We start from the raw sequence: 24,611 nt of genomic DNA, 5'->3' as shown, positions 1-24,611 counted from the left end.
AATAAAGCTTTTGTTTTGTTTTGTTTTGTTTTTTTCTCTCCCTCCTCTCACTCATCAGTGGACGGAGATACAGTAGAAACTAATTATCCTTTCTTAAAAAACAGAGACGCTTTTATTAATATGATATTACAGTAATATCATGTTAGTTAGCAAATAGTGTGATAATGAGAATTACTATAGGCTACAGCAGTGTTTTAAAGTTAAAATTCATCTCTTTTTTAAAACATTTTCATTGTAATAATGACGCTAATAATTGGTTATTCCTGTAGAAAAGGGATAATATAATGTAACGTAATGTAAAAGGTGATCAATTAAAGGTATATTACAGAATTAATAGTCAAAACAGTAATAAATCTTACAGTTTCATCTCTGTCTCTGTGGTCAAATGCAGCTGAATGTTTAAATGCTGCCATAATCTGTATTTATTCATATTTATCACCTCAGTTAAATTCAGATTTACAGATAAAAGGAGGGGGGTGAAAAACACACCTAGGCCTTGTTTGTCTTTTGTCTTTTGTGTGTGTGCCCAGCTCTCCAGTACCACTATCGGCCTGTGGGGGGAGCCTGTGTGTGGAGAAAAGAGCACAGAAAGAAGGTGCTGAGACCTGATATTTGACATTTGATTCCTGTGTTGATGGGGACTTCCACGCTCACCTCGAGTGGGTTTTTGGTCCCTTTCACACACACACACACACACACACACACACACACACACACAGGATACACACTAGTTTATCCTCCCACTCAAGGATGCAGCAGCCGTCTCAAATTAAAACAACCTCAGTCTATCAAATAAACATTTCTGTTTGCACCATTTGCAGAGTGAGGTCCCTAAACGTGTGCTTCCTGGAACTAAAGCACTTAAATCCGGCAACAAAAAAATACTTTGCGTTTACTGTATCTGTGCGACGTGAAATTCCAACCGAAAATGTTATCATAAATAATGTCTTGTACTGTTCACATGTCGGATTAACAAGCAATACGCTATTTTAACATAGCAAAATAACAGATATTGAAAGTTATTCTGGAAAAAATGAGCAAAATTAGTAAATGCTCCTCATAGGTGATTATTAATAATATTTAGTAGAATATAAAATGTATTTTTCTGGTGGTGAAATGAAAAAAAATGAAGCAGCTTGGACTAAAACAATTAGCTCCAGATAAAAGTTCATCTTCTCTGGTTACAATATGTTGTCGGAAACAATATAACGACCAGCTGTGCTGTATTTTTACGAGGAATATTAAGGTTCTTATGGTAATTTATAAACATCTGTTTGTCGACAAGGTGAAAGAAAAAGGTGACCTAAGGTATCCGTACAAATACAGATCTCCCAAAATGTAATGATTTTTTTTCTGAATTCACAGGGACGTGATCTGAAGGACGGCCTGATGGCTGGAACCACCCTCACAGGTACAGTAACTATGGTCTGTAACAGGGCAATTATACACATGTGAACACATCCATACAAGTCTATGTATAATATGTGTTAGATTACATTAAGTTTTAAGGATTATTTGGATAATTGGATGACATTTTTTAATTTTTAAGGCCATTTTGGGTTTTTACTAGGGCTGGCCACTAGGTTAACGCATGATGCGTTTCCATGGCGACTGACTGGAAAAAGAAACACGTGACGTCACGTTTGCGTGCCACGACACCGGAGTCCAGGCATCGTTTACTCCGTTAGCTGCATTAGCTCTAGTGCCGTTAGCGCGCCTTCAGTCGAACTGGAGCGGTCTGTTTATTAAACGAAAAGGGCAGCGCTACAAAGAACCTAGCGTACCCGTGTACTGCGTATGTGCGCCTCTGTTCTTAAAGTTTAGCGTTACTTTAGAGCAGGGGTTCTCAAAGTTTTGATACCTGAGGGCCAATTTAGGAACCCAACATTGGACTGAGGGCCACCAAAGAAAAAAAACCAGAAAGAAATCCCATTTGTAATCATTTAAATGACCAGATTGCAGTTCTACAGTTTAGCTATAAGTAATATAAGTGTTAATATAATAACACTTTATAATTTACTGGGTAATTACCCAGTATTTTGGCCATTGTTCTTACCTTCTAATTACAGGTTAATACCAAGTAACACATTTCTGTGACCATATATTTACTGGGTAAATAGTAATTGGGGGCTGTAGCTACCTGCTTATTACCAGCTTATAACCCAATAATACACTAAAATTCACCATATAAAAAAACCAGGTAAATACCCACTATTTTTGTTTACACTTATTGGTCTGTATCCAGTAATGTCCAATAAACATTTAACAAGCTTAGTACCTCCAGGATTAAAACTATCAACTGTAATTCACCGCGGCCCGCCAGAAATGTTTCTGCGGGCCGCCATTGGCCCCCAGGCCGCACTTTGAGAACCAATGCTTTAGAGACTAATTTTAACAATCCGGAGTCACGTAAACATGACGTCACGCGCGTCTTTTTCCGGGTCACTCGTCGTGGAAACGAGCCACGCGTTAGCGTCGATGCCGATAACCGCCGCCATCGCGTTAACGCGCCCAGCACTGGTTTTTTTTACTCATCAACGTAAAGAGTCCTTGTTCAAAGAAGGCGATTTTTAACTTGCGCCGTTGTCTCATCTCTCTGGTTTTATTTGTTAAACGCAGACTACGCTCCTCCGAACCCGCCGCACGACACCGGCCTTCATCGTTACCAGTTCCTGTTGTTCGAGCAGCCAAATTCCCCGGTGTCGCTCAGCGAGGAGGAGAAGCCACGCGGTAATCACTCCACTCACTTGCACCTTGATTTTTTTTTTAGCTACAGTCAACAGTTGTGCTGTTGACGACACAGAGGGACTGAAACTGTGAAAAGGGACCTGAAGATTTCCTCTTAAATTAACCGCGGTGTGGATATTTGTTTTTTTGGTTTGGTATTTTAAGAACCTTTAACGAGCCACTGCATTTTTGGAATCAACTATAGCTATAGATGATTAGTCCACATCCTGATCGTACATTGAGAAGTTATGTCATTTTACAACATTGGACTGATTCATTTATTGCCTATTCAGTTAAATGAGCTTTTGTAGTGTACATATTTTTCCCCCTTTTTAAACAAACATCTTTATTTAGCAAAAACAATGAGTGTAATAACATTATTTTACACCTACACATCACTACAGATCCACTGTTCCATATCCAGACTGATACGTTCATCCTATACATTGTAACACACACACACACTAACACACAAACACACTCTCATACATTAAGGTCGAGGTCAAGTTTATTTCAACAGCACAATGGAAAACAAACCCCGTTGCCTCAGGTGCTCTGCGCTCTACATACAAACAAAAACAACAAATAAAAATGAGTAAAAGCACAATAGAAACAACACAGAATTACACATTTAAAAAATATAGATCGACAGACTAACTTTAGAGGAATTATAATAAAACGCAGGAGATGACAAATGTGTAAGAAAATAAATACTGGTGATTGTGAAGTGCAGAATTTTAACATTTCAATTTTCAACAATAAATTAATACATTTTACAACAGACCATCTTTAACAGCAAACCACATTTTAGAATGAAATCATCTCCTCTGTCTTTACACAGGAAAATGTGTTACTGACCATTTTTGCCAAATTTGAATCCATAAAAAAACTTGCAAAGTGTTTAAAATTCAGGTTTCTGCTCTAAAACATGTCCACTACAGGAGCCGTAACACACTCAGACACACATACACACAAAGATATATATGCTTTAGAGAGGACCAAGGCAGGTGAAAGTCACTGTTGACTCTCAGTGTTTGTACAGAATATTGAACTTCCTGTTCCACAAACAGATCCAGTCATTCAGAGAAGTGACATTTTCACGATATTGGTCACAGCTTTTCAGGGTTTTCATTATCGTGAACAACAGAGTTTGAGGAACTATGGCTCTGTGGCGTGTCATCGAGTCCCAATCGTTCCATTTTTCAGTATCCTTCCCTTAGAGTACCAAAGTAAAATGGTACGGCACGGTCACCCACGACAGTTGGACGACTGATTGGGCGACAGAAAAACATCACTCCTTTGCAACCGGTGTTTCTATAACGCCTGCAGAGATTGGCTGGATGTTTGTTGTCGTCGTTGGGTTGGGGTTGCGGTTGGGGTTGGGGTTGGGGTTAGAGGTTAAAACTCTGTTGCATAGGCCTACCAATCCGGTGTGTGGTGATGGTTTCTCCAACGTCCGCAGAGATTGGCTGGATGTTTGTTGTCGTCATTGGATTAGGGTTGGGGTTAGGGTTAGGGTTAGGGTTGTTGTTGGAGTTGGGGTTGCGGTTGGGGTTGGGGTTAGGGTTAGGGTTAGGGTTAGGGTTGTTGTTGGAGTTGGGGTTGCGGTTGGGGTTGGGGTTGGGGTTGGGGTTAGGGTTAGAGGTTAAAACTCTGTTCCACAGGCCTACTGATCCGGCGTGTGGTGATGGTTTCTACAACGCCTGCAGAGATTGGCTGGATGTTTGTTGTCATCGTTGGGTTCAGGGTTGGGGTTGGGGTTAGATGTTAGGAGGTTAAAAATCTGTTGCATAAGTCTACTGATCCGGCGTGTGGTGATGGTTTCTTCAACATCCGCAGAGATTGGTTGTTTGGATGTTTGTTGTTGTCATTGGATTAGGGTTGGGGTTAGGGTTGTTGTTGGGGTTAGAGCTTAGGAGGTTAAAACTTTGTTGCAGAGGCCTACTGATCCGGCGTGTGGTGATTGTTGGCTGGTTTGTTGTCGTCTTTGGGTTAGGGTTAGAATCTACAAATCTCGCAACACCCGACCTACCACGTACCCATGGCTTTACCGTTCCAAACAGTAACGTACTGTACCAAACCAAACCGTACCATGATGGAAACGCGGCATAAAAAGACAGGAGGCGCTGGCGCTGGTGGTGGCAGAGCTGGAAATGCTGAGATGTTTCGTTGGGAGTGACCAGGACGGAAGAGTCAAGGTTGAGATGGTTTGGTCACGAAAGGAAGGATGTTTAAAATGGAGCTGCCGGGTAGAAGGAAAAGAGGAAGACCACTGAGAAGGTCCATGGATGTTGTGAAGGAGGACTATGAGGACACTTGGTGTAGCAGAAGACGACACAACCAAGATGGGGGAACCTGGAAGAAGAAGAAGAAGATCACTGATACGACTGAAGCTCCCGCTCCATCTTTAAATCCAGGAGTTTTGACTGTGTACCAATGTCATTACAAGTTACTCTCTTTTTTTGTATTATTTTGCTTTAGGAAAATCATTCATCTCAAAGTTCTTGAACTTAAGGGAAATGTTAATGAGGTTTGTGAGTCAGTCCTCCTGCAGGCTGAAGACACCTAGCAAAAACATCTCCAGTTTTCCTGACCACGTCTTGTTAATCTTTGCCAAACCTGAAACTCCAACAGTTTGTTTTTTTTAGTTTTTAGTCTTAAACTTTTTATTATTATTATTACCTGAACATGTTCTTAGTTTGCGTCCCCGGAGGACGACTGTGTTTGTCTTACAGAGAGTAGTTACTGTTTTGTTTATGCTTCAGGTTTTTTTTATTTATTATTTCCTCCCTCTGAATGAAGGTCTCTGAAGGTTTGCTCGCACCTGCACTCGGATGTTTTCGACGCGGCACCTCGCTGCGGGGTGGGCGTGTCCGTCTGTCGGCTCTACTCGCGGCCACAGCCGGTGATTTGAGGCGAGATCGGGGCGTTTGCGAGACTTCAAGCGCTGCCAGTCTCTCTCTCTCTCCGTTTGAAGTCTTGACAGCAGTGTCAGCAAACAATCCACACACATTAGGCTGAAGTCTGTTTGATGTTTGGAGAGAAAAAAAATTATTATTTTTCGGTATCCGAACTTGTGTTTTTGGGGAAAGTTACCACAATGTTTTGGGTTTTCACCGTGTCAGAAACGGTTACGGTGAAGAACTAATAGCATGAATAATAACCTGCTGTTTAGAATATTTGAATATACTTTTCTGCTCCCAGCTCACATTCATTATCAAGCCGTTAGAACAGAGTGGATCCACCCATCCTTAATCTAGCGAGCAGCGCTTCCTCCCTCCTGCAAACTGTTCTCTCCACCAATCTCGGGGGGGTAAATGAAATTAAGAAATTCAGTTTTTCGATAATCAGATGATAGAAATTTGATGTTTTGTGGCTTATGCTGTAAAGCTGCAGTGTGTAAGTTTTGGTGATTTTTGCCGTTGACGTTGCTATTCTAGCTAGGAACGATCATAATTGGAATTATTTGTATGCTGTGTTCTTTATCTGGAAAAACAGGCTCTGTCAAGCAAAACTATCAGACCTGAGCGATGGAGCATTTGTGTGTATACAGCAGCAGCGCAAAAGAGAGTGGGAACAATATGTGTTTATTGCACTAAACAACTGATCTACTGGCCTTTATAAGCAGTAGAATTCTGCGTTTAAGTTTTTCAGGGTTTTCACTGGTTGCAAAAAGAGCAGTTTGAATGGAAATCTATGAGGAAATATTCGGTAAACATCTAGTTAATGGTCTCAATCATTGGTTTCAGGTCTTCTACAGAAAGTTACGCACTACAGCTTTAAAATAAAATAGAAAACCTAGTAAAGACATATTTGATGATTTGTGTACCTGCTGCTTTTGTGTTATTGTTGTCGTCGACTTTTGCCACGAGACACAGTGTCCCTGCACAGGCAGGAGGAACAGGGGGAATCCCATGTCTCCCCACCTCCTCCGTTAAGTATGTTCACTTATTAGCGTCTGTCCTCCCTCCATGTGGTATGACACAGAGAGCATTTTTCATAGCCCATGACATTAATTGATGTGATTTGCGAGGGGAGAGCGCATTGGGCCGTGGGTGGGAGGCTCCTAATGATCGTTTTCCACTTCCAGTAGTGCGGTCGCTGACTCGATTTTAGCGCAAATTTGTCGTCTTTTTTCTTTTCATCTCTGACCGCCACTTAAAGGGATAACGAGGGCGACCAACGAGAGGTGGATCCGTGGGAGTCTGCCGTGCCTCCTGTGTTAAGGTTATGAATATGGGTCAGTGAACTGATGGAGACAGCTGGTTTGTTACACAAGGAGCTACAGGGGGGCTGTGTTCTTGGCACCGGGACACTGGGGGGGGGTTGGGGGGGGCGGGATCAGAGGGAATCTCCGTTGCTCTGGCTCAGGAAGGGTGTCCCTGAATGCAGGCTGCCAGTTTGTGCCAGGGTGAGGGGCAAAGCATGGGCACACAGGCCCTCATGATTCTTGTCAGCCACTTGGCAAGTCCTCAATATGTCCTGCGACTGTTTAGCGATGCCGAGTCAGTTTGTCAAGGGAAACAGTGTTACAGTGCCGGGGCAGGGACACACTGAGGCCTTGAGAGAGGCCATCGAGTGTTGTTTCAGCCTACACAGTAGTTTGCACATACTGTACGCAGTTTGCATATTCAGCCCTCTGTCTCTGGACTTGGACGCTCGCAGAATCAGGCCCGATCACAAACAAAACTGTGTGAGAAAAAACAAGGAAATCTGTTTTTTCTGCAGCTCCCATAGGGGTCGCTGCATCGCAGATATTCCTGTCTATGTTGCAGTATCTATGTTGTCTATTTTGCTCTAAATGGGAACATAATTTACAAAATAAACATTGTGTTCTACCGTAGAAGACTTGAATGAAATGAAAAGTAGGCTCATTTTCCCCATAGAATTCCATTTTAAATGTACATAAATGTGTAAAAGCGAATACATGGTGGCAAATGCTACTTCCATTCTACTTTTCCTGGGCTTTTCCACGACAGAGAACTCGCTACCTACTTGTAACTAGGGATGGCTATCGGTATCGGTCCGATACTGGTCAAAATCACTATGCAAAAACTGTAAAAAAAAACTTAAATTTAAATCAGCAAAAGCCATTTTAGCTGAGTCATGTTTGATCTGAGAACAATATTTGTTACACAGGAGAATTATGTATTTGAAATGACAAATGTGTTAACAGCTTTATACGTTCATTAGTGGTCCAAGATGACTGTATCGGACCAATATCAGTATCAGTATGTCGATACTCAAGTGTGGTGGTATCATCCCGTCCCTACTTGTATCCACAGTTTGAGAACCCTAGTGTGAGGTAATTCTGGGTCGAGCGTCTTGCTCAGACTGGCATGTACTACTACAGGGGTCAGGGGTCAAAAACCTTGACCTTCTGATCGTAAGATGACCTGCTTTTCCCAGTTACACGTAGAACTGAAAATGAAAAATTGATCAGAAATGTCTTCTCTTTTGTTGTTGCTGATAAATTACAAGGTAGAGCAGGTTCTGTGCTGTATGCGAGGATCACACTCTCTGAGTGAACGGATCACAGTGGAGTTTTTTTTTTTTTTTTTTCTCTGCTGGATGGTTGCGCGTTGCTCATCTTGCCTCCTGGAGCCCCCACTGCCAGCTCAGCACACTCCACAGTAATTGAAGCCATTTGCAATGTTGCAGTGTGGTAATGGGCAGATCCATGTCTACCACCCACCCACAGCCTCTACCATTAATCAGAGCTGTGTGGAGTCAGGAGAGCCAGGATTTTTGGTTGCTACAGCAGGCCTGAGCTTCAGCCAGGAGTCGGCTGCCTTAAAGGAGGAAACACTTTGACGCTCTTTCATTTTTCTTTAATCATCAGCTTTCACATGTGTCAAGTTTACTGTAGAAGTTCTGGTGTTTTACACTCAATTTCACTTTCTCTGGTTTAGAATGTTTCAGTGGTTTTCTCCCGGTTCTCTGGATTATGGGATTAGGCAAACATGACATGTATAGTATAGATCGTTCACTAGCCGCAAAACTTTCAAATACTAACTCTCTGCTAGATACGGCTAACCTAACAGAAAACTGAATTAAGTGCTAACCTAACAGAAACTGAACTAAGAGCTAACTTAACAGAAAACTGAACTAAGAGCTAACCTAACAGAAACTGAAATAAGAGCTAACCTAACAGAAACTGAACTAAGAGCTAACTTAACAGAAAACTGAACTAAGAGCTAACCTAACAGAAAACTGAACTAAGAGCTAACTTAACAGAAACTGAACTAAGAGCTAACCTAACAGAAACTGAACTAAGCGCTAACCTAACTGGAAACTGAACTAAGCTAACCTAACAGAAACTGAACTAAGCTAACTTAACAGAAACTGAACTAAGAGCTAACCGAACAGAAAACTGAACTAAGAGCTAACCTAACAGAAACTGAAGTAAGATCTAACCTGACAGAAACTGAACTAAGCTAACCTAACAGAAAACTGAACTGAACTAAGCTAACCTAACTGGAAACTGAACTAAGCTAACTTAACGGAAAACTGAACTAAGAGCTAACCTAACAGAAACTGAACTAAGAGCTAACCTAACAGAAACTGAACTAAGAGCTAACCTAACAGAAACTGAACTAAGAGCTAACCAAACAGACAACTGAACTAAGAGCTAACCAAACAGAAAACTGAACTAAGCGCTAACCTAACAGGAAACTGAACTAAGCTAACTTAACAGAAAACTGAACTAAGAGCTAACCTAACAAATGAATACTAATAAACGAACTACTAAATCGGGAACAACCGATCAACTGCCTAAAATCACTAACTAAACATACAACTAAAAAAATACTCTAAGCTAACAATGCAATGCATCTCTGTGACAACTTTATCAACTCCCTCCTCTCGACTAGATAACCACACTGGTTTTGACCTGAAAAAAAGTGGTTTAGGGGTTTAGTTACTCAAACACGATTTCATTTTTGAAAACAACAATCGTTTAATCTCCACCACAAGTTACTACAAAGCTATGTTTCCCCTGCATTGACTTGTCCCCCTAAGTTTGAATCTCCTGCAAAGCGACAACATTCGTTAACTAATGACGGCTGCTAAATTGACAGCAGGCTGCGAAGCTGAGAATAGCAGCCTAACAGCATGACACTGTTCCACGACTCAGGTCCCTCCACAGCAGGCATCTGCCTCGCTGAACCGTCTCTGAGCCACTTTTCCTGTGGCTGACCTCTGACCTCTGACAGCCGCTAACAAGCCCCCCCCCCCCCTCCCCTTCACCACCACCACCACCACCACCACCCTCATGAAATTAGCATTGCATTAGCGTTGCTATAAATCCAAGGCAGAGAAGCTCTTTAACCTGCTGCGGCTCCTGTTACTCCGCTGCGATGAACAGGATCACTCGGGTTTTTCTGAGCATTTTCGGAGGCTCTTTAAGAGGTTTAACAGGGACACCGCCCACACCACTAAATGTAGCACTTCTGTTTCACCTCACAGCAGTCCTGATCTTCTTGCCATACCCAGACACAGAAGCAAGGTGGAAACAAAAGGGGAGGCAGGAAGACTTTAACATCGCCCTCAGGTCCCCACACTATCTGTCCTTTCCATGAGCAGGCAGATGGGAGAGGCGGAAACGCGTCTACCCGCACTACAAACACACACCGTTCCTATTTTAAGGTCACTCGTAAGTCGAGGCATTTGCAGGGTAACAGCCAGTGCAGTAGTAGCAGATATTGTGAATCATTCCTTTTTTTTTTTGGACTGCGCCCAACGATTGCATGGCTTTAGACGGGATTATGATGCGTAAAAAGCCTCACAAGCAGCGCCTGGTTTTGACTCTTCGTTTGATCTCTATTTTACAGTTAAAAAAAAAAACGATCTTCACTGTGATATTTTTTTCCTCGGAGGAAACGTTTTTTCCTCACGTTCCCCTTTGACGAGAAAACATCCGAGTGCTACGGTGTTTCCTCAAAGTCAAGGAAGAATCAATCAATCAATCACACAAACGTTACTTTTATTGCACATTTTCTTACACATAAAACCTCCACAGACTCACTCACACACAGCATCACACTTACGTTGAATCTGCACATAGAGCCTTATTATTAGATCAATTTATAATTGATCTAATTGATAAAGACACAACAAAGGAAGTGCTACCAGTTTACAAATGAAGAAACATCGCTCTGGCCATAAAACAATACTCACAAACCCTCATTATAATAATAATAGTAAATAGGCAGAACAAGACTAAGTAAGCAGAATTAAAGTAATCAAACATTCTAAGAAAAACAGGGCTTGATAGACGAAATAGAATAAATGTATGTACATTACCCAAAAGTGAAACATATTAGATTTTAATCGAGTACTTGTTTGGTCCATAAAATGTCAGTAAGTGTAGATTAGTGTTGGGAATGATCCAAACCTGGAAATGGCGATGATTTCTTTGTTATATGGAGCAAAGAAACCGGAAAATATTCACATTTTAAAATCAGATAATCGGGAAAAAAAAAAATCAAAATAGTCAAGTAATAATAATCGAATTTAAGATCCGTCTTGGAAAGAAAATTCTATGATAAGCACTTGTAATCTGTATATTAGATTGTATACATGACTGTCATATGAGTTAAAAATGTCACCTGGCTGCTGAACTACAGGCCTTGTTGTCTCTTTACCGCCTCACCCCTCAGTTTCCTCTAAAAATGCTGCATTTTGTGGGGGTGACAGACCTTGTTTTGGACCCGCGGTGGATCCAGAGCTCTGCAGAGGCGGCGGCGGCGGCGGCGCATTATCTTCGTCTGAAGCTCAGGACCGAGAGGCCACGAGGCCGCGACCTTTCATGCGGACAGGTCGCTTGACTCCATTTGCCCTCTGTTGATTATCAGAGCCCTTTTCTGCGGGCAATCGTCATTCATAGAAAGGACCTGGCGAGGGGTTCAGGTACTCATCTGCTCATCGGCCAGTTATTATTCATACTCCATGCTCTCCAGCTGAGCTCAGACTGTGACCTGACCTCGAGGCAAACCCAGACACACCGAGGTGTCACTCTCGTGTCAGGAGGACCAGAGGAGTCTGAGAGCCCCGATAGTTCTGTGCTTAAACACAGCATTCTGAACATTAAAGGTGACATGTGTAACCGTTAGGGTTGAATGTAGTTACCCACAGTTTCCAAAACTTTTTTAAATATTTTTATATCATATCATTAATTTTCCCGTGTCGGCAACAGGCGGAGATTGAAAGTGAGTGTGTCTGCTCCGAGCAGCAATAACAGTTTATATGTTCAATAAATGTATCCACCTACAATATATACAGTATATATATATACATATATACACAGAGAAAACTGTCCACACCAGAATGTCTTCAACAACCTCTCAACTTTAAATTCAACGCATTTCCTGATTGTGATGGTCATTTTATGACTTAATACAATTTATTTCTTACATATAGCGCCTTTAACCACTCAACACCTAACCCTCTAAATGTCCATCTGTTCATTTTTGCTTATTTTAACCCTAAAAGGGACAGAAAATGTCCTGTGAGTAAGTGCTTTGGCCCATTTTTCCAGAACAACTTTCAATATCTGGCAGTTATTGACAATTTTCTGCATGTTAAAATAGTATTTTAACAATTTAAAATGAAGAAAAACAAAAAGTTTTATTCATGAAAACACTGCATGTGAATTGTGACTCTTTTTTTTTAGGCCAAAAAAGATGGAAACTATATACAACTCTCTCGTCTCTAGCGACAAATATGCTGATTATCTGACTCCCTGCAGCAGATGGAGTGGAATTACCGTAATACCACATGGTGTTTGTTTGGCGATCAACTTCTTAGCTTTCAGAAACCTTTGGAATTTTTGCACAAATCGTCGCAAAATTACGGTAACGATAAGTGCGCCTTTGCAGACGTGTCCTCGGCGATACGATCGTTATTAAAGAGTCTGATAGGTCATACTTTCTTTTTCTGTGTCTGCATAGAGCTGCTTTTCATTCAGACGTTCACTCAGACTCAGATTAAAACAAACAGTTTGCGTCAGTCTAGCGTTTTCAATACCTTCTCAATCTCACATGGAAATCACCCATATTTTTTATTCTTTTACTCTTTAAGTGATGGGTTATACATGTGTGAGTACCGGCAGACTTCCTTGCGTAATCTCAAGCTAAGTTCCCATGGTAACCGTCTTCTTTTCACGTACCACGGTACAGGTGCTAGCATTTGTTCGCGTACACGGACTATAGCGAACACACAGATGTGTGGAAAAATACGACCAACTTCCTTAAATACACATCATTATATCCCCTTAAAAACACCTGAACCATCGCAGCCTCGAATGAGTCATTTTTGTCTTAAACGAAACGTAATCCCTCTCGTCGATGGTCGGGCGAGTGCACTTGACGTGCGTGCTCCTCCCAGATTTGGTACAGAAAGCGTCTGCCCTGATGGTGAAAGCAGAGACGGCGTCGGGGCCTGTAAAGCAGCTGCTGCTGCAGCGAGAGGTCGAGAAAAAAAGGCCGTGTTTCTGTGCAGGCGTAGTCGGACTCTAACCCCCGGCTCTGTGAGACCGCGCTCTCTCTCGACACATGTGGACCGCTTCAATAGTTGGCTCCTCATTCAAAAGATTAACTTTCCTACGCTATTCTCCAGCAGCTGTTAACGCAATTATCTCTCGTACGGAAATACCAGAATGTCAGTGATTCCCTGGATTACGGCGCGAAGGCATTGCCTCATGTACACCCAAACATGTGAGGACACAGGCAGATTTAATTTTGTTCATCCCTCTAATCTGTTGGAAGTTTGCGCGCAGGATATTGTTGCCTTTGAATGGTAATTGTGAATTTGTCTTTTTTTTTTTTTTTTTTTGTTTGTATAAAGGGGAGGGGAAGCTGCAGGGAATCATTGGTTGTCAAAATCTAAGAAGTGATATTGTCATACCAGCCGGACGGCCGTCTGGTGTTTGTTTAAAAAGGGGAGGAAAGAAAAAAAAAAAAACAAAAAAAAAAAAAACACAGTCCAGGCGATTGAATCATATCTTCTTGCCAATACGTCCTTGTGTTCCCACCTCCATCATTACAGCAACATGTTTTATTTTCAGCAGTGCTGTTTCTCAGTGACTCACGGCGCTAGAGCCATGTGCTGCTTCTCAGCGAGGCCTCAGATCGCTGCAACACGGGGCCCCGAGCGGTCATGAGAAATGCCCTCTCTCTCTGCACTTTAGACGACGCTAAATTTACGTTTCGGATATTGTTTCGGGCGCGCGGACGTGTTGTGCTGAAACTGTGAGGTTTTAGCTCGGATTGTGAGCGATTCTGTTCAGTTCAATTATCTCGAGGCAACTGTACATACACGACATCGTGCGGAGCAAAACCCAACAATTCACACAATGAGCAAGCGCTCGAGGCGTCAGTGGAGAGAAAAATAAAAATCAGTTTTAACAGAAGAAGAAATCTCTGACGGAAACCAGACTCAAAGATGTGCAGCCATCTGCCTCGACCGGTCGCGGTGAAAGGAAAAATGGGGAGACGAGAGGGAGATGAGGTATCAACAACTGTGTGACGTTCTAAGTTTATACAGGACAGTTAGAGTCAGTGAGGACATGTTTATATTATATAAGCAGCAGCAGAAATTGTTGATACAAATTTTTACTGATATCGACTTTTAATTAACGCATATTAAGACGTATCAAATGTTTTAGGTCTTTGTTGGTTTTTATATCTTTATTTGATCATGTTTAACCTTTCATGTCACCTCTTTGTTTTTTCACTTCAAATTCAAAGCAAGAACACACAAATTGTCCTTTATTTCATATGAAATCGATGCTCTTAATTTGCACCATTTTGAACTTTTTGTATTGTTTTTTTAAAGTAGTTTTTACTCGACTACTTGTTTCAAAATATCACAATATAGACATCGAATATAGTTTTAAAATTTCGCAAATTTATAGACGCGTCGACTGTAGCTTAAAAATATTGCAATATAGACATTTTGAATGTAGCTTAAAATATCGCAATATATAGACGCGTCGAAAGTAGCTTCAAAATATCGCATTATGTAGACGCGTCAAATGTAGCGTCGAATGTAACTTCAAAATATCGCAATATATAGACGCGTCGAATGTAGCTTCAAAATATTGCAATATAGAGACATATTGAATGTTTCTTATTGGTATTTCGACTTGAAATCTGACTGTTTTGAGTCAGATTCAGTCACTCTGTGTCTATGTTGTGTCTATGTTTTTTTTCTTATGCCAACAGCTGTGAAACTGAACTGCAACTGTGTGTAAACAAATATCTGTGTCATGTTGTTCCCACAGGTAGATGGAATCCTGATAACTTCATCACAAGGTTTAATCTGGGGAATCCCGTGGCCGCTCTGCAGTTTCGCACCCAGAACTACCGTGACTGAGTGAAGGATGAAGCCCAAACGCTTTAAAAAAAAAACAAAAAAAAAAAGCTCTGGTGGAACAACCTGCTAGTATAATTTTCCCTCTTTCTTCTTCCCCCTGAATTACCAGTTCTTCAAAGCTTGCTACAGGTCAGGCCTCTCTTTGCCTTTATCTTATCAGTGAAGTTAGAAAGAGATTTCCTCTTTGTGTCGCAGCAGCAGCCGCCGGCGGTTTGATGATGTCGCGCTGTATCTCTGGAGCGGAGGGCGAGCTCGATTTTGACCTCACCCGGGGATTTCTTATTAGTTTCCGAACACGGTTCGACAAGAGAAGGAAGATGGCCCCGATATCACGATTCAGTGTGGAAAGAGTCGATTCTAATTCAGGGGCGGAAACACGTCAGGGCCAAAGAAAAAAGGAAGTGGGAGGGTGAAACCGAGACCGCAACACAGCCGGATGCTGCAGTGGAACTTGAACCAAAATACTCTACAGAGTGACAGGGGCGGGGAGGGGCTGCAGGGCTGCTGTGGTTTGTGTATTGGGTGAAGGGAACTTGGTGTTTGTGCAATTGTTTATCATATTTCCATTGACCACTGTCACCTCAATTGGAAACAATGAGGTGCTTTCATTGATTCTTTTTCTGGCCCTCGAAATAAACTGCTCTGTCTAAATCGGGAGTGTGAAACTGAAGAGTAGTGTCATCGAGCATGATGTTTCAGGTGTGTTATGACAAGTTACTTTACAGATTAAATGAAAATATCAAATATAATCGGCGGCAATGGCGTTGTTTACAAAGAAAGCTGTTTTGTCACATGCGATCAGATGACTAAAAACACTTTACAAAGGAAATCCAAACACACTCTTACTGACAGTTTATCCTTTGAATACATGAGATAACTGCAAAAATAAAAACAGTCCTCCAGTTTCCTCATGAAGCCAAACAGGAAATAATATATTTAGTAGCCACAAGGGGGCGAATCTACAGCAAAAACAAATATGATTTGTTAATTTATAACGTCGGTAAGCATTTCACTGAGGAGTAAATGGACTCAACAACTAGTTTCAGGTCTTCTTCAGTATCACAGGTGGCGATTTCAGGAACTATGATCCCATTTAGAGGAAAATAGATGATGGCGAAAATAGATGAAGTACGGGACGTCTTGAGGCTTCAAAAACAGGGAGTTCGGTTGTACACTTGGTCGGAGCTCCAGTCGGTTCTGCGTATTCATGTGTGATGATGATGATGATGATGATGACGATGACTCATCTTGTTCTCGGGGGAGAACACTGAATATCATCCAGTCATGCACTGCGCCACTCTGCTGCGACGTACCATTCAGGGCCTGCACATATGAGAACACGTTTACAAGAATCTGCAAATACCTTTTTTTTTTTTTCATCTAGACTTAACCAGCGTTTTGGGAGCGCTAAAAAAAAAAGAGTCTCAAAACACCAACCTATTACAACTAATTTTGCAACTTTGGGAAAACAATTACGTCATAGTCTCTCTAACCTAACCCTTAACCCCGCTAGACGTCACGTTAGCTTATTTTGCTCATGCTCCACGTCGGCTTCTCTATTTTTGGTGTATTTATGTGGCGTTTTTGGAGGGATTAGTGTGTGTATAAAGACATTTCTTGAGACGATGCCATGTTTACGCAAAACTTTTTAAGAATGGAAAGATCGCACAGGGAACACGAAGAAACTCTATCGTCCATCATTTGGATGAGGCAGCAGCTCCACGGCATCACATATCTGTTCAGTCATACATGGTCTCAATCCAGAAATGTCATCCTCTTCTTTAGAAACATTGCTGTCTCTTTTTTGAGGTCTTCCAGAGACACTATTGGCTATTTTAGACCCTCCGCGCTTTGTTTTCCATAGACTGACCATAATCTTCTCACAGAACAAAAAAACGGAAAACACTTGCAGGTCTTAAATGACGTGATAACGCACAAGCAGTCGCAGTGGATTTGCAGCATCACTGGTGAATGTACGACTGTATATACCCCGGCGAGCCAGTTCTGATAGACATTAGCTTGCGAGGCCTTGACTTTGACGTGAACGGTCAAGAAGCGCTCAAGTGTCCTTGAACGCCACTGTCGGACAACGAACTTATTGTGAACTTTGAGCAGTTGCATAAGAGATCCACCTGGTCGGGTCTGTGGAGGATGCTGTGAAAACTTCAACTTTTCAACCCTCTCTCACAAGGAGATACTTTTCAGACTTCACGCGTCTTTGTGCAGGGTGGGTCAGAGAACCCCCCCCCCCCCATGAGGCGTATTGGTTTCTAACCAGCAACTCTCCTCTGGGAAGGGTTTGTATCAATACCCCAGATGTCTGGAAAAAGGGTTGGATTTACATGAGGGACTTTGATGTTCTGATGATCAATCTTTAGCTGGTGCTTTCATTGACCCCAATTTGGTGTCTCACCAGTGGTCCAGGCAGGAGTAGGTAATGGAGGTTTTTTGTTCCTTTGGTGGTTAAGCCAGCCTTGGTAAACCCCTACGTGCCCTCCTTGTGAACTCTGGGAGATCATCGATCAAATCGTTGTGCATCTGCTTTGTTTGCCTCGCTGACTTAACAGTCAAAGCAAAAACAAAACCACCCAAACAACGCACACAACGTATGGACGCAGTAGCAATGTCTGAGAGTTTGTTGCTTCTGAACAAAAATACCCCGTCGCTCTTGACCTCGTTTTACCCTTTATCTTATTTGACTTATGAAATCACGTGTTCAACAATTGGCGAGTGGAGCATAATTCCACACTCATTGTGTCGTTTGCCAAGTGGGAAAGCATTCTTCCAAAAACCACCTACTTGAATCCATCAGTACGCCGTTAAAAGCCAAGACTCGTACTTCCAAATACACTGTGCATTTTTATTTTCTCTCCTCCCCTTAATATCTTAGATATCCTGCCAAAACAGCTGGGTTTTGCTGCTCATCTTCCTCAAATGTGTTTATTTTTACTTCAAATGTCAAGAGAGTTGAAATATTATGATTAAGAAAAACCGACAGCTGTAGCTCAGCGCGGCGGCACACTATATTGTCTCCACTGTGAGAAAAAAAAATAACAAAAAAAAATGTCTCACATCCCTTGATGATATTGCAAAGGCATTTAATATTTACTTAATTTATTCAAACTTACGATTAATTAAAATGAATTTGTATAATAAATTCAATTGCCTAACCGGCACTAAGTGATCTAATATGCATGATGTCTTGAGTCTCTCGTCAGCCGCAGAATAAGTGCGAGAGATTAATTCCCATCACTTTCTTCGAGAAGCAGCAAAAATCGATTTTGACTGTGACGTCTGTTCACCATTGTTGACCACTGCTGGGTGTCCTTTTAATTCACTATATATTTGACATCGAGAGACTGGTATTGTTGTGCTAATGTGTGCTAACTAGTGTAGATAAATGCTGAGGTTTGAGTCCAGTGATGAAAACGCACACACTTCTTTTGTCATTACTTCAGTACATTTAGTTTGGTTTTTTTCTCTCTCCAACTAACCCACAAACAGAAAAAATATGATAAAATGCACCTTTATTTGAAACCATAGCAAAGTACTAGCTTGCGTAATTCAGTACATACTACATACAGTACAAATAAATCACCCACAATGTAAAAGCAAAGCTTGGGATTTTACGTACTACGCAAATAAAAACCTTCCTGGCTGTTGACAGTTGTCCGTAAGGATTCATTTTGAAAGCAACCCAAGCAACTAGCAACCAAGCTAACAAGGCAGAACATGCTGTGTTGTTGTTGTTGTTGTTGTTGTTGTAGAAAGAAAGTAAGAAAGAAGCACTGGCACATCTGTGACTTGAAGAAAACAGCAGGACAGCAGGACTTGAATTACAAACAGGAATTTGAGGTAAGCTAACCACTTTGCTACTGTTGTTACTGCGGTTAACTTGCTAGCTAAAGTTAGCTACTCTAATTTAGCTCTCGGATTAACTTTCACTCTTACTTCCAGTCAGTCGTCTTAAGGGGAAACTTGGACTTTTTAAGGTAATGTTAGCAATAAAAATGTCTGTCATTGTCTTGTAGTTGTTGTTTTACTAGTTGGCCTTGAGGGATTCAACGTGGTCTACAATTGGAAAGGTGTTTGAAGCGTTGAAGTAGAGAAGCGTTATGCTCTCAAAATGCTGAACAACCATGTGGTTTTTAGCTGTAGTATTAACTTGTTTTTTCAGTCATACAGCTTTTTATTGCCTTAGTAAACAAATCCCTTCCTGTGTGCAGCATGCTAACATCACTGGGATTCCCAACATGAGATCTAAAGACAGAGAGAGTCCTATTAGGTATTACGTGAACTCATTTGATAGTGTTTTGAATGTCACTACAGTTTTGACTAACGGCAAGGGCCGCAAATGTTTATCTTTGCCGTGACATTTTGAGGAAAAAAAAAAAAAACTAATTTGATTATACTGTGTGTTCACTTTTCCACTGTGCTTTTAAAAATAAACCTGGAATCATCATATGCAAATCCCGAAAAAAACTCCGCAAGTCAGAGAGCCCTGAACTCCACACAAGCCATTGAGAGACGCTGCGGTCCTGCCTCACGTGACCCCGGCCAACAGTCGAGGAAAGAAGCCCATAACAGGTAGGTGTTCCACATGGTTTGGCCAACTTTCCAACCACAGAACCACACAAACACTTCCCCAGAGGAGAAACACCACAGTACAGTCAGTCCTCCATCTGACCTGAGGGGATCCTCGCACTGGTCCGCAGCCATAAACACGACTACGCAGCCTTGTACATGTGTTGAACAACTGGTGCAGAAGAGGAACAATAAAACACACACTGATGCATAAATACTTAAATGTTATTGTTTCGAGTGGCCAAAGGTCGACGAATTTTCCCAACGTTACATTTTGCAGTCAGATTTTCCTCCTATTTAATCGAAACCAAGTGTATCTCAATCATTTCTTTGTTTGCTTAGTCATGCAGTGGTGTTTGTGTCTAAAACAGTCCATATATGCTGTATTTTTACACGATTGTATATTTAAAATAGTGTTGTAGCACTCAAGACTTTACCAAGATCGCTCAAAATTGCGACCAGATACTCCGATATCAGAAAAAGGAATGTTGACATGATATGATCATTCATTTATTCGTCTTCTACCGCTTTATCTTCCACGTGATCCCAGCTGACATAGGGCGAAAGGTCGGGTACACCCCTGGACAGATCGCCAGTCCATCACAGAGCCACATATAGAGACAAACAACCATTCCCTCTGACACCTAAGGTCAATTTAGAGCGTCCGATTTGCCTAATCCCTAAACCTGCATGTTTTTTTGACTGTGGGAGGAAGGACGCGCCGATGTGGGGGGAACATGCAAACGACGTGCAGAAAGGCGCTCGTTTCCGACGATGATATGATCAGTAAACCGTAAATATGACCTAAACTGCCTCACTTGCGATTTTTACCATATAGGTAAAGATGTGACAGGAGAGAGAGAGAGGATAGCGCTTCCAAAAATGTATCGTTGGTGAACTAGGCTTCTTTGCTTTGTTTGTAAAGTTCGTTTGACTTTATTGACAGAGAAGCTAGGTGCTAGCAGACCCAGGTCTAAGCGGTTACACACCTATGTTCCGAAAGCCCTACAGAATACAGAATGCTAACCCTAACGGACATCGACTGATGCCGGGTCCGTCGGGGAACATTACGCTGGGGATAAATCCGCGCTTCCATAGATGCGTATGGCTCGTTCCGGGCCTACGAAACACGTACCGCGGGTACGCCGCAAAATCGCCCTCCACTGAAAGGCCAGGCCAGTATTTGAAATGTGGAGGTCACTACATTGTAATCTCAAAGTGCTGTAGGAACATAGGGATTTCGTAACATAGGGTCTAAGGGGGTCTTACCTATGTTCCCCGGGTCCTATGTTCCCCGATCAGGGAGCATCGGACCTTTTTTAAAAAAAAAAAAAAAAAAAAGGGTCCTATGTTCCCCACTTTGTGGAAGCCTGGGTGTGGAGCTCTAGGGTTAGGGTTAGGGTTAGGGTAAGGGGTAGGGTCCTATGTTCCCCGGGTCCTTTTGGGTGAACAGCGGGGAACATAGAACCCTTTTTTAGAGAAAGGGTCCTATGTTCCCCGGTCTCATACAAAGCGGGGAACATAGGACCCTTTGGGTGAACAGCGGGGAACATAGAACCCTTTTTTAGAGAAAGGGTCCTATGTTCCCTGGTCACATACAAAGCGGGGAACATAGGACGCTTTGGGTGAACAGCGGGGATCATAGGACCCTTTTTTAAGAGAAAGGGTCCTATGTTCCCCGGTCTCATACAAAGCGGGGAACATAGGACCCTTTGGGTGAACAGCGGGGAACATAGAACCCTTTTTTAGAGAAAGGGTCCTATGTTCCCCGGTCTCATACAAAGCGGGGAACATAGGACCCTTTGGGTGAACAGCGGGGAACATAGAACCCTTTTTTAGAGAAAGGGTCCTATGTTCCCCGGTCTCATACAAAGCGGGGAACATAGGACCCTTTGGGTGAACAGCGGGGAACATAGAACCCTTTTTTAGAGAAAAGGTCCTATGTTCCCCGGTCACATACAAAGCGGAGAACATAGGACCCGTGGAACATAGATACGGTCCCGGGTCTAAGCAGGGTGAGATGTGAAAATAAGAAACGGGATTGGATAGTATAGTGTAAAATTGAGTCTTGGTTTGTGTGGTTGAGGTAGTGGATATGGGGGTAAAGTCTAATAGTAAGTGCTAACTAGCCCTTGAAACAATATTTGTGTTGAGTTTCTGCATCAGAAGCTAAAGCTGTGTTAGTGTTACTTTGAGTTGAAACACGTTCAACTTCTCACTTCAACTCTGTGAATAATGCAGGACAAAAAGGCAAATTTAACTTGAGAGGCCTTTTGACCTGCAAAAAAAAAAAAGTGATGCAGAGAACAAATTTAGAGTGTGAGTCAGCGTGAGGCAGAGGTTGAAGTCAACACAGAAAAAAAAAAAAAAAAAAGCACCCAACACAGTTGTTGTTGTTGAACTGTGAATCAAGTCCATCATCCAGGAACATTAGAGTCTGTTTTTCCAATTCAAGAGAGAAAAATTGAGCGGACGATGCCGGGAGAAAACTCTCTGTGTGTGTGTGTGTGTGTGTGTGTGTGTGTGTGTGTCCTCGTGTGACAAAACACACACATGTAGACAAACACAGGCAGGACTCGCCCGTCCATGGTTATAGTGAGTGAGACACTGGCAGGATCACTGGCTGCTCTGTTTGTGTAAGTCCCCTGAACGCCGAGCGTGATTCAGACTCATTCTCCCACACACTCTGTTTACACTTGTGATTCATTGAGGTGCTATTAATTTCTCAGGTCTCTGAAACTGAAATTTCATTCAATATTTTTAGATGGATTTTGCAAAAAAAAAAAAAAAAGCTTGTTTTTATATATTTTTTTACAACTATTTTTTATATCGGGTACACACGTCGGTGTAGTGGCAAGGACTGTTGCCTCACAGAAAGAAGGTCACCGGTTAGAATCCCAGTTTGATGTGTGGAGTTTTTCTTTTTATCTTCCGGGTTTTCCGGTTTCCTGCCATGGTTTAGCAAACACGCAGAGGTTAATTGGACGCTCTAAATTGACCGTGGGTGTGAGTGCAAGACTGCATGGTTTGACCTTTGTCAGCTGAAAAGACAGTGAGGGAGAACATGTAGTTTATCAGATATAGACTTTAAAGACTTTATTTTTTAAAGCTGCAATGTGTAACGTTGGGTTTCTAGAGAAGCACAGTTCACCTTTTCTTTGTCGTTTCAGTCGTGTGCAGTGGTCTCTCTCGCTTTACTAGAGCACTGTTGACGTAAACACATCACTTCCTGTGTGTAGCGCCTGTAATGTCACTGGAGATCAAAAGGCTGCTTACGCTGTCAGGGTTAGTCATCGTTTGTGCTGCGAGGAGCGACGTCACACATGACAATCTGAACTTTCTGAATCGTGGTTTGGCCCCCGGCGCTATGCTAACGTTAGGGCCACGCTGTTGGTGTCATGGTTTTTCACAACTTTATTTAAGGCATTTTTTATTATAAACACACACATTAACATATATACCAAACCATGTAAAACATAACCCCCTCAACATAATCCCTCCCATTGGGCCAAGAGTGGAACAAGGGTCTTTCTACATGTAGTTTGCATGTTCTCCACATATGTGCGTGGGTTTTCTCCAGGTTCTCCAGTTTCTTCCCACAGTCCAAAAACATGCAGATTTGGGGATCAGGTGAATTGGACACCAAGTGTCTTACATACACTCTTAGAAATAAAAGTGCGAAGTAGAACCATATAAGGTTCTTCTGCTTGTCCGCCTAGGAGAACCCTTTTAAGCTCCAGGTAGAATCTTTTTATAAAGGTTCCACCAAGGATCAAAATGGTTCTTACTGGAACCATTAGTGTTACCAAGAACCCTTGAACAACACGTCCATGGTTATAGTGAGTTTTCAGAAGCAAATAGTTCCAGGTGGAACCTCAGCCCTTGTAGAAGGACCCTTTTGGAACCCTTATTTCTAAGAGTGTATAGAGTAGCAGAGCCAGGAATTGAACCCACAACCTTCCAGTTGAAAGACAACACGCCCTACCACTTAGCTACAATAGCCACTAAAAACTTTCAAAACTACATAAAGTACATATTATATCAGAAAATGACTTTAGATACTAAAATACAGTAAATGTAATATACTTTTAAGACTTTTACTTCAGTAATATTATTAAAAAAAACTTATTTCAACTTCTTCCAAAGTCATTTCCTGGTAAAGATACTTCAAGTATCAAAACAAACACAATTTCTGATTCATAATTTACAAAATTGACATTATTTTCTACTGAAGAAGATTGAGACCATTAACTTTAAGTGTCCTATTGACTTCCATTCAAACTGACTTATTTTTGCTACCCTGGTGGCTTTTCAGTATATTTTAACTTCCTCATTGGCATCCACCAGAGAACCAGATCACTATGGTCCAAATCTAGTAAAAAATCTACATTTATATAACTATTCCATTGTCAGTCCATGCACGTCCAGACTCTGGTGTTGTGAATACAATCACATCAGATGTTGTGTAACATCACTCACACTAATTATATGCATGTTTTTTGTTGTTGTTATGTCATTGAGGCAGGGTTTTTTTTTTTCTTCTTGTTTTAAAAGAATAGAAAGAGAAAAAGAAAGCTGCAGGAAACTTTTGTTTGTGAGACAAAAAACCAAATGAAAACAGGTTATTTTCTGACACAGATCACCACCATCACCACCATCACCACCACACTGCGCTGTCTATTTTCTCACCGTGTTGGCAAAACTCGGTGAAAAGCGAGCCATGACGCGACGCTGCGTCCACTGTCATCTCTGCGGCTTCCGATCACTTTTCCACTACTGCTCTGCTGCTGCTGCTGCTGCTGCTGCTGCTTCACCCGGAACTCCCATGTCCATATATGGAGGGGTGGAGGGGGCGGGGCCGGACACTGCCTTTTATGGAGCTTCCACTTTGAGCGCACACTTGAACTGGACTCACAAAAAGTCAC

General features: G+C 41.9%; 1 protein-coding gene across 2 annotated transcripts in view; it reads left to right on the top strand.

Moving 5' to 3' along the window:
- Positions 1 to 18,636, top strand: part of pebp4 (phosphatidylethanolamine binding protein 4) — a 78,870-nt gene extending 60,234 nt beyond the window's left edge. Inside the window, exons 5-7 of one of the 2 annotated variants that reach the window (XM_083905062.1) lie at positions 1,366 to 1,411; positions 2,620 to 2,730; positions 15,011 to 18,636. In XM_083905062.1, the coding sequence (XP_083761188.1) occupies positions 1,366 to 1,411; positions 2,620 to 2,730; positions 15,011 to 15,102 (249 nt within the window). In that variant the 3' untranslated portion in view covers positions 15,103 to 18,636. The remainder of the gene's footprint in view (positions 1 to 1,365; positions 1,412 to 2,619; positions 2,731 to 15,010) is intronic. The other variant, XM_083905063.1, reaches the window with a different exon arrangement.
- Positions 18,637 to 24,611: the final 5,975 nt, after the last annotated feature.

The sequence above is a fragment of the Microchirus variegatus genome (assembly GCF_963457635.1).
Source record: "Microchirus variegatus genome assembly, chromosome: 18".
Taxonomy (NCBI): Eukaryota; Metazoa; Chordata; class Actinopteri; order Pleuronectiformes; family Soleidae; genus Microchirus; species Microchirus variegatus.
Note: the sequence above shows the minus strand (reverse complement) of the source record. Positions and strands in the feature narration are given on the sequence as shown.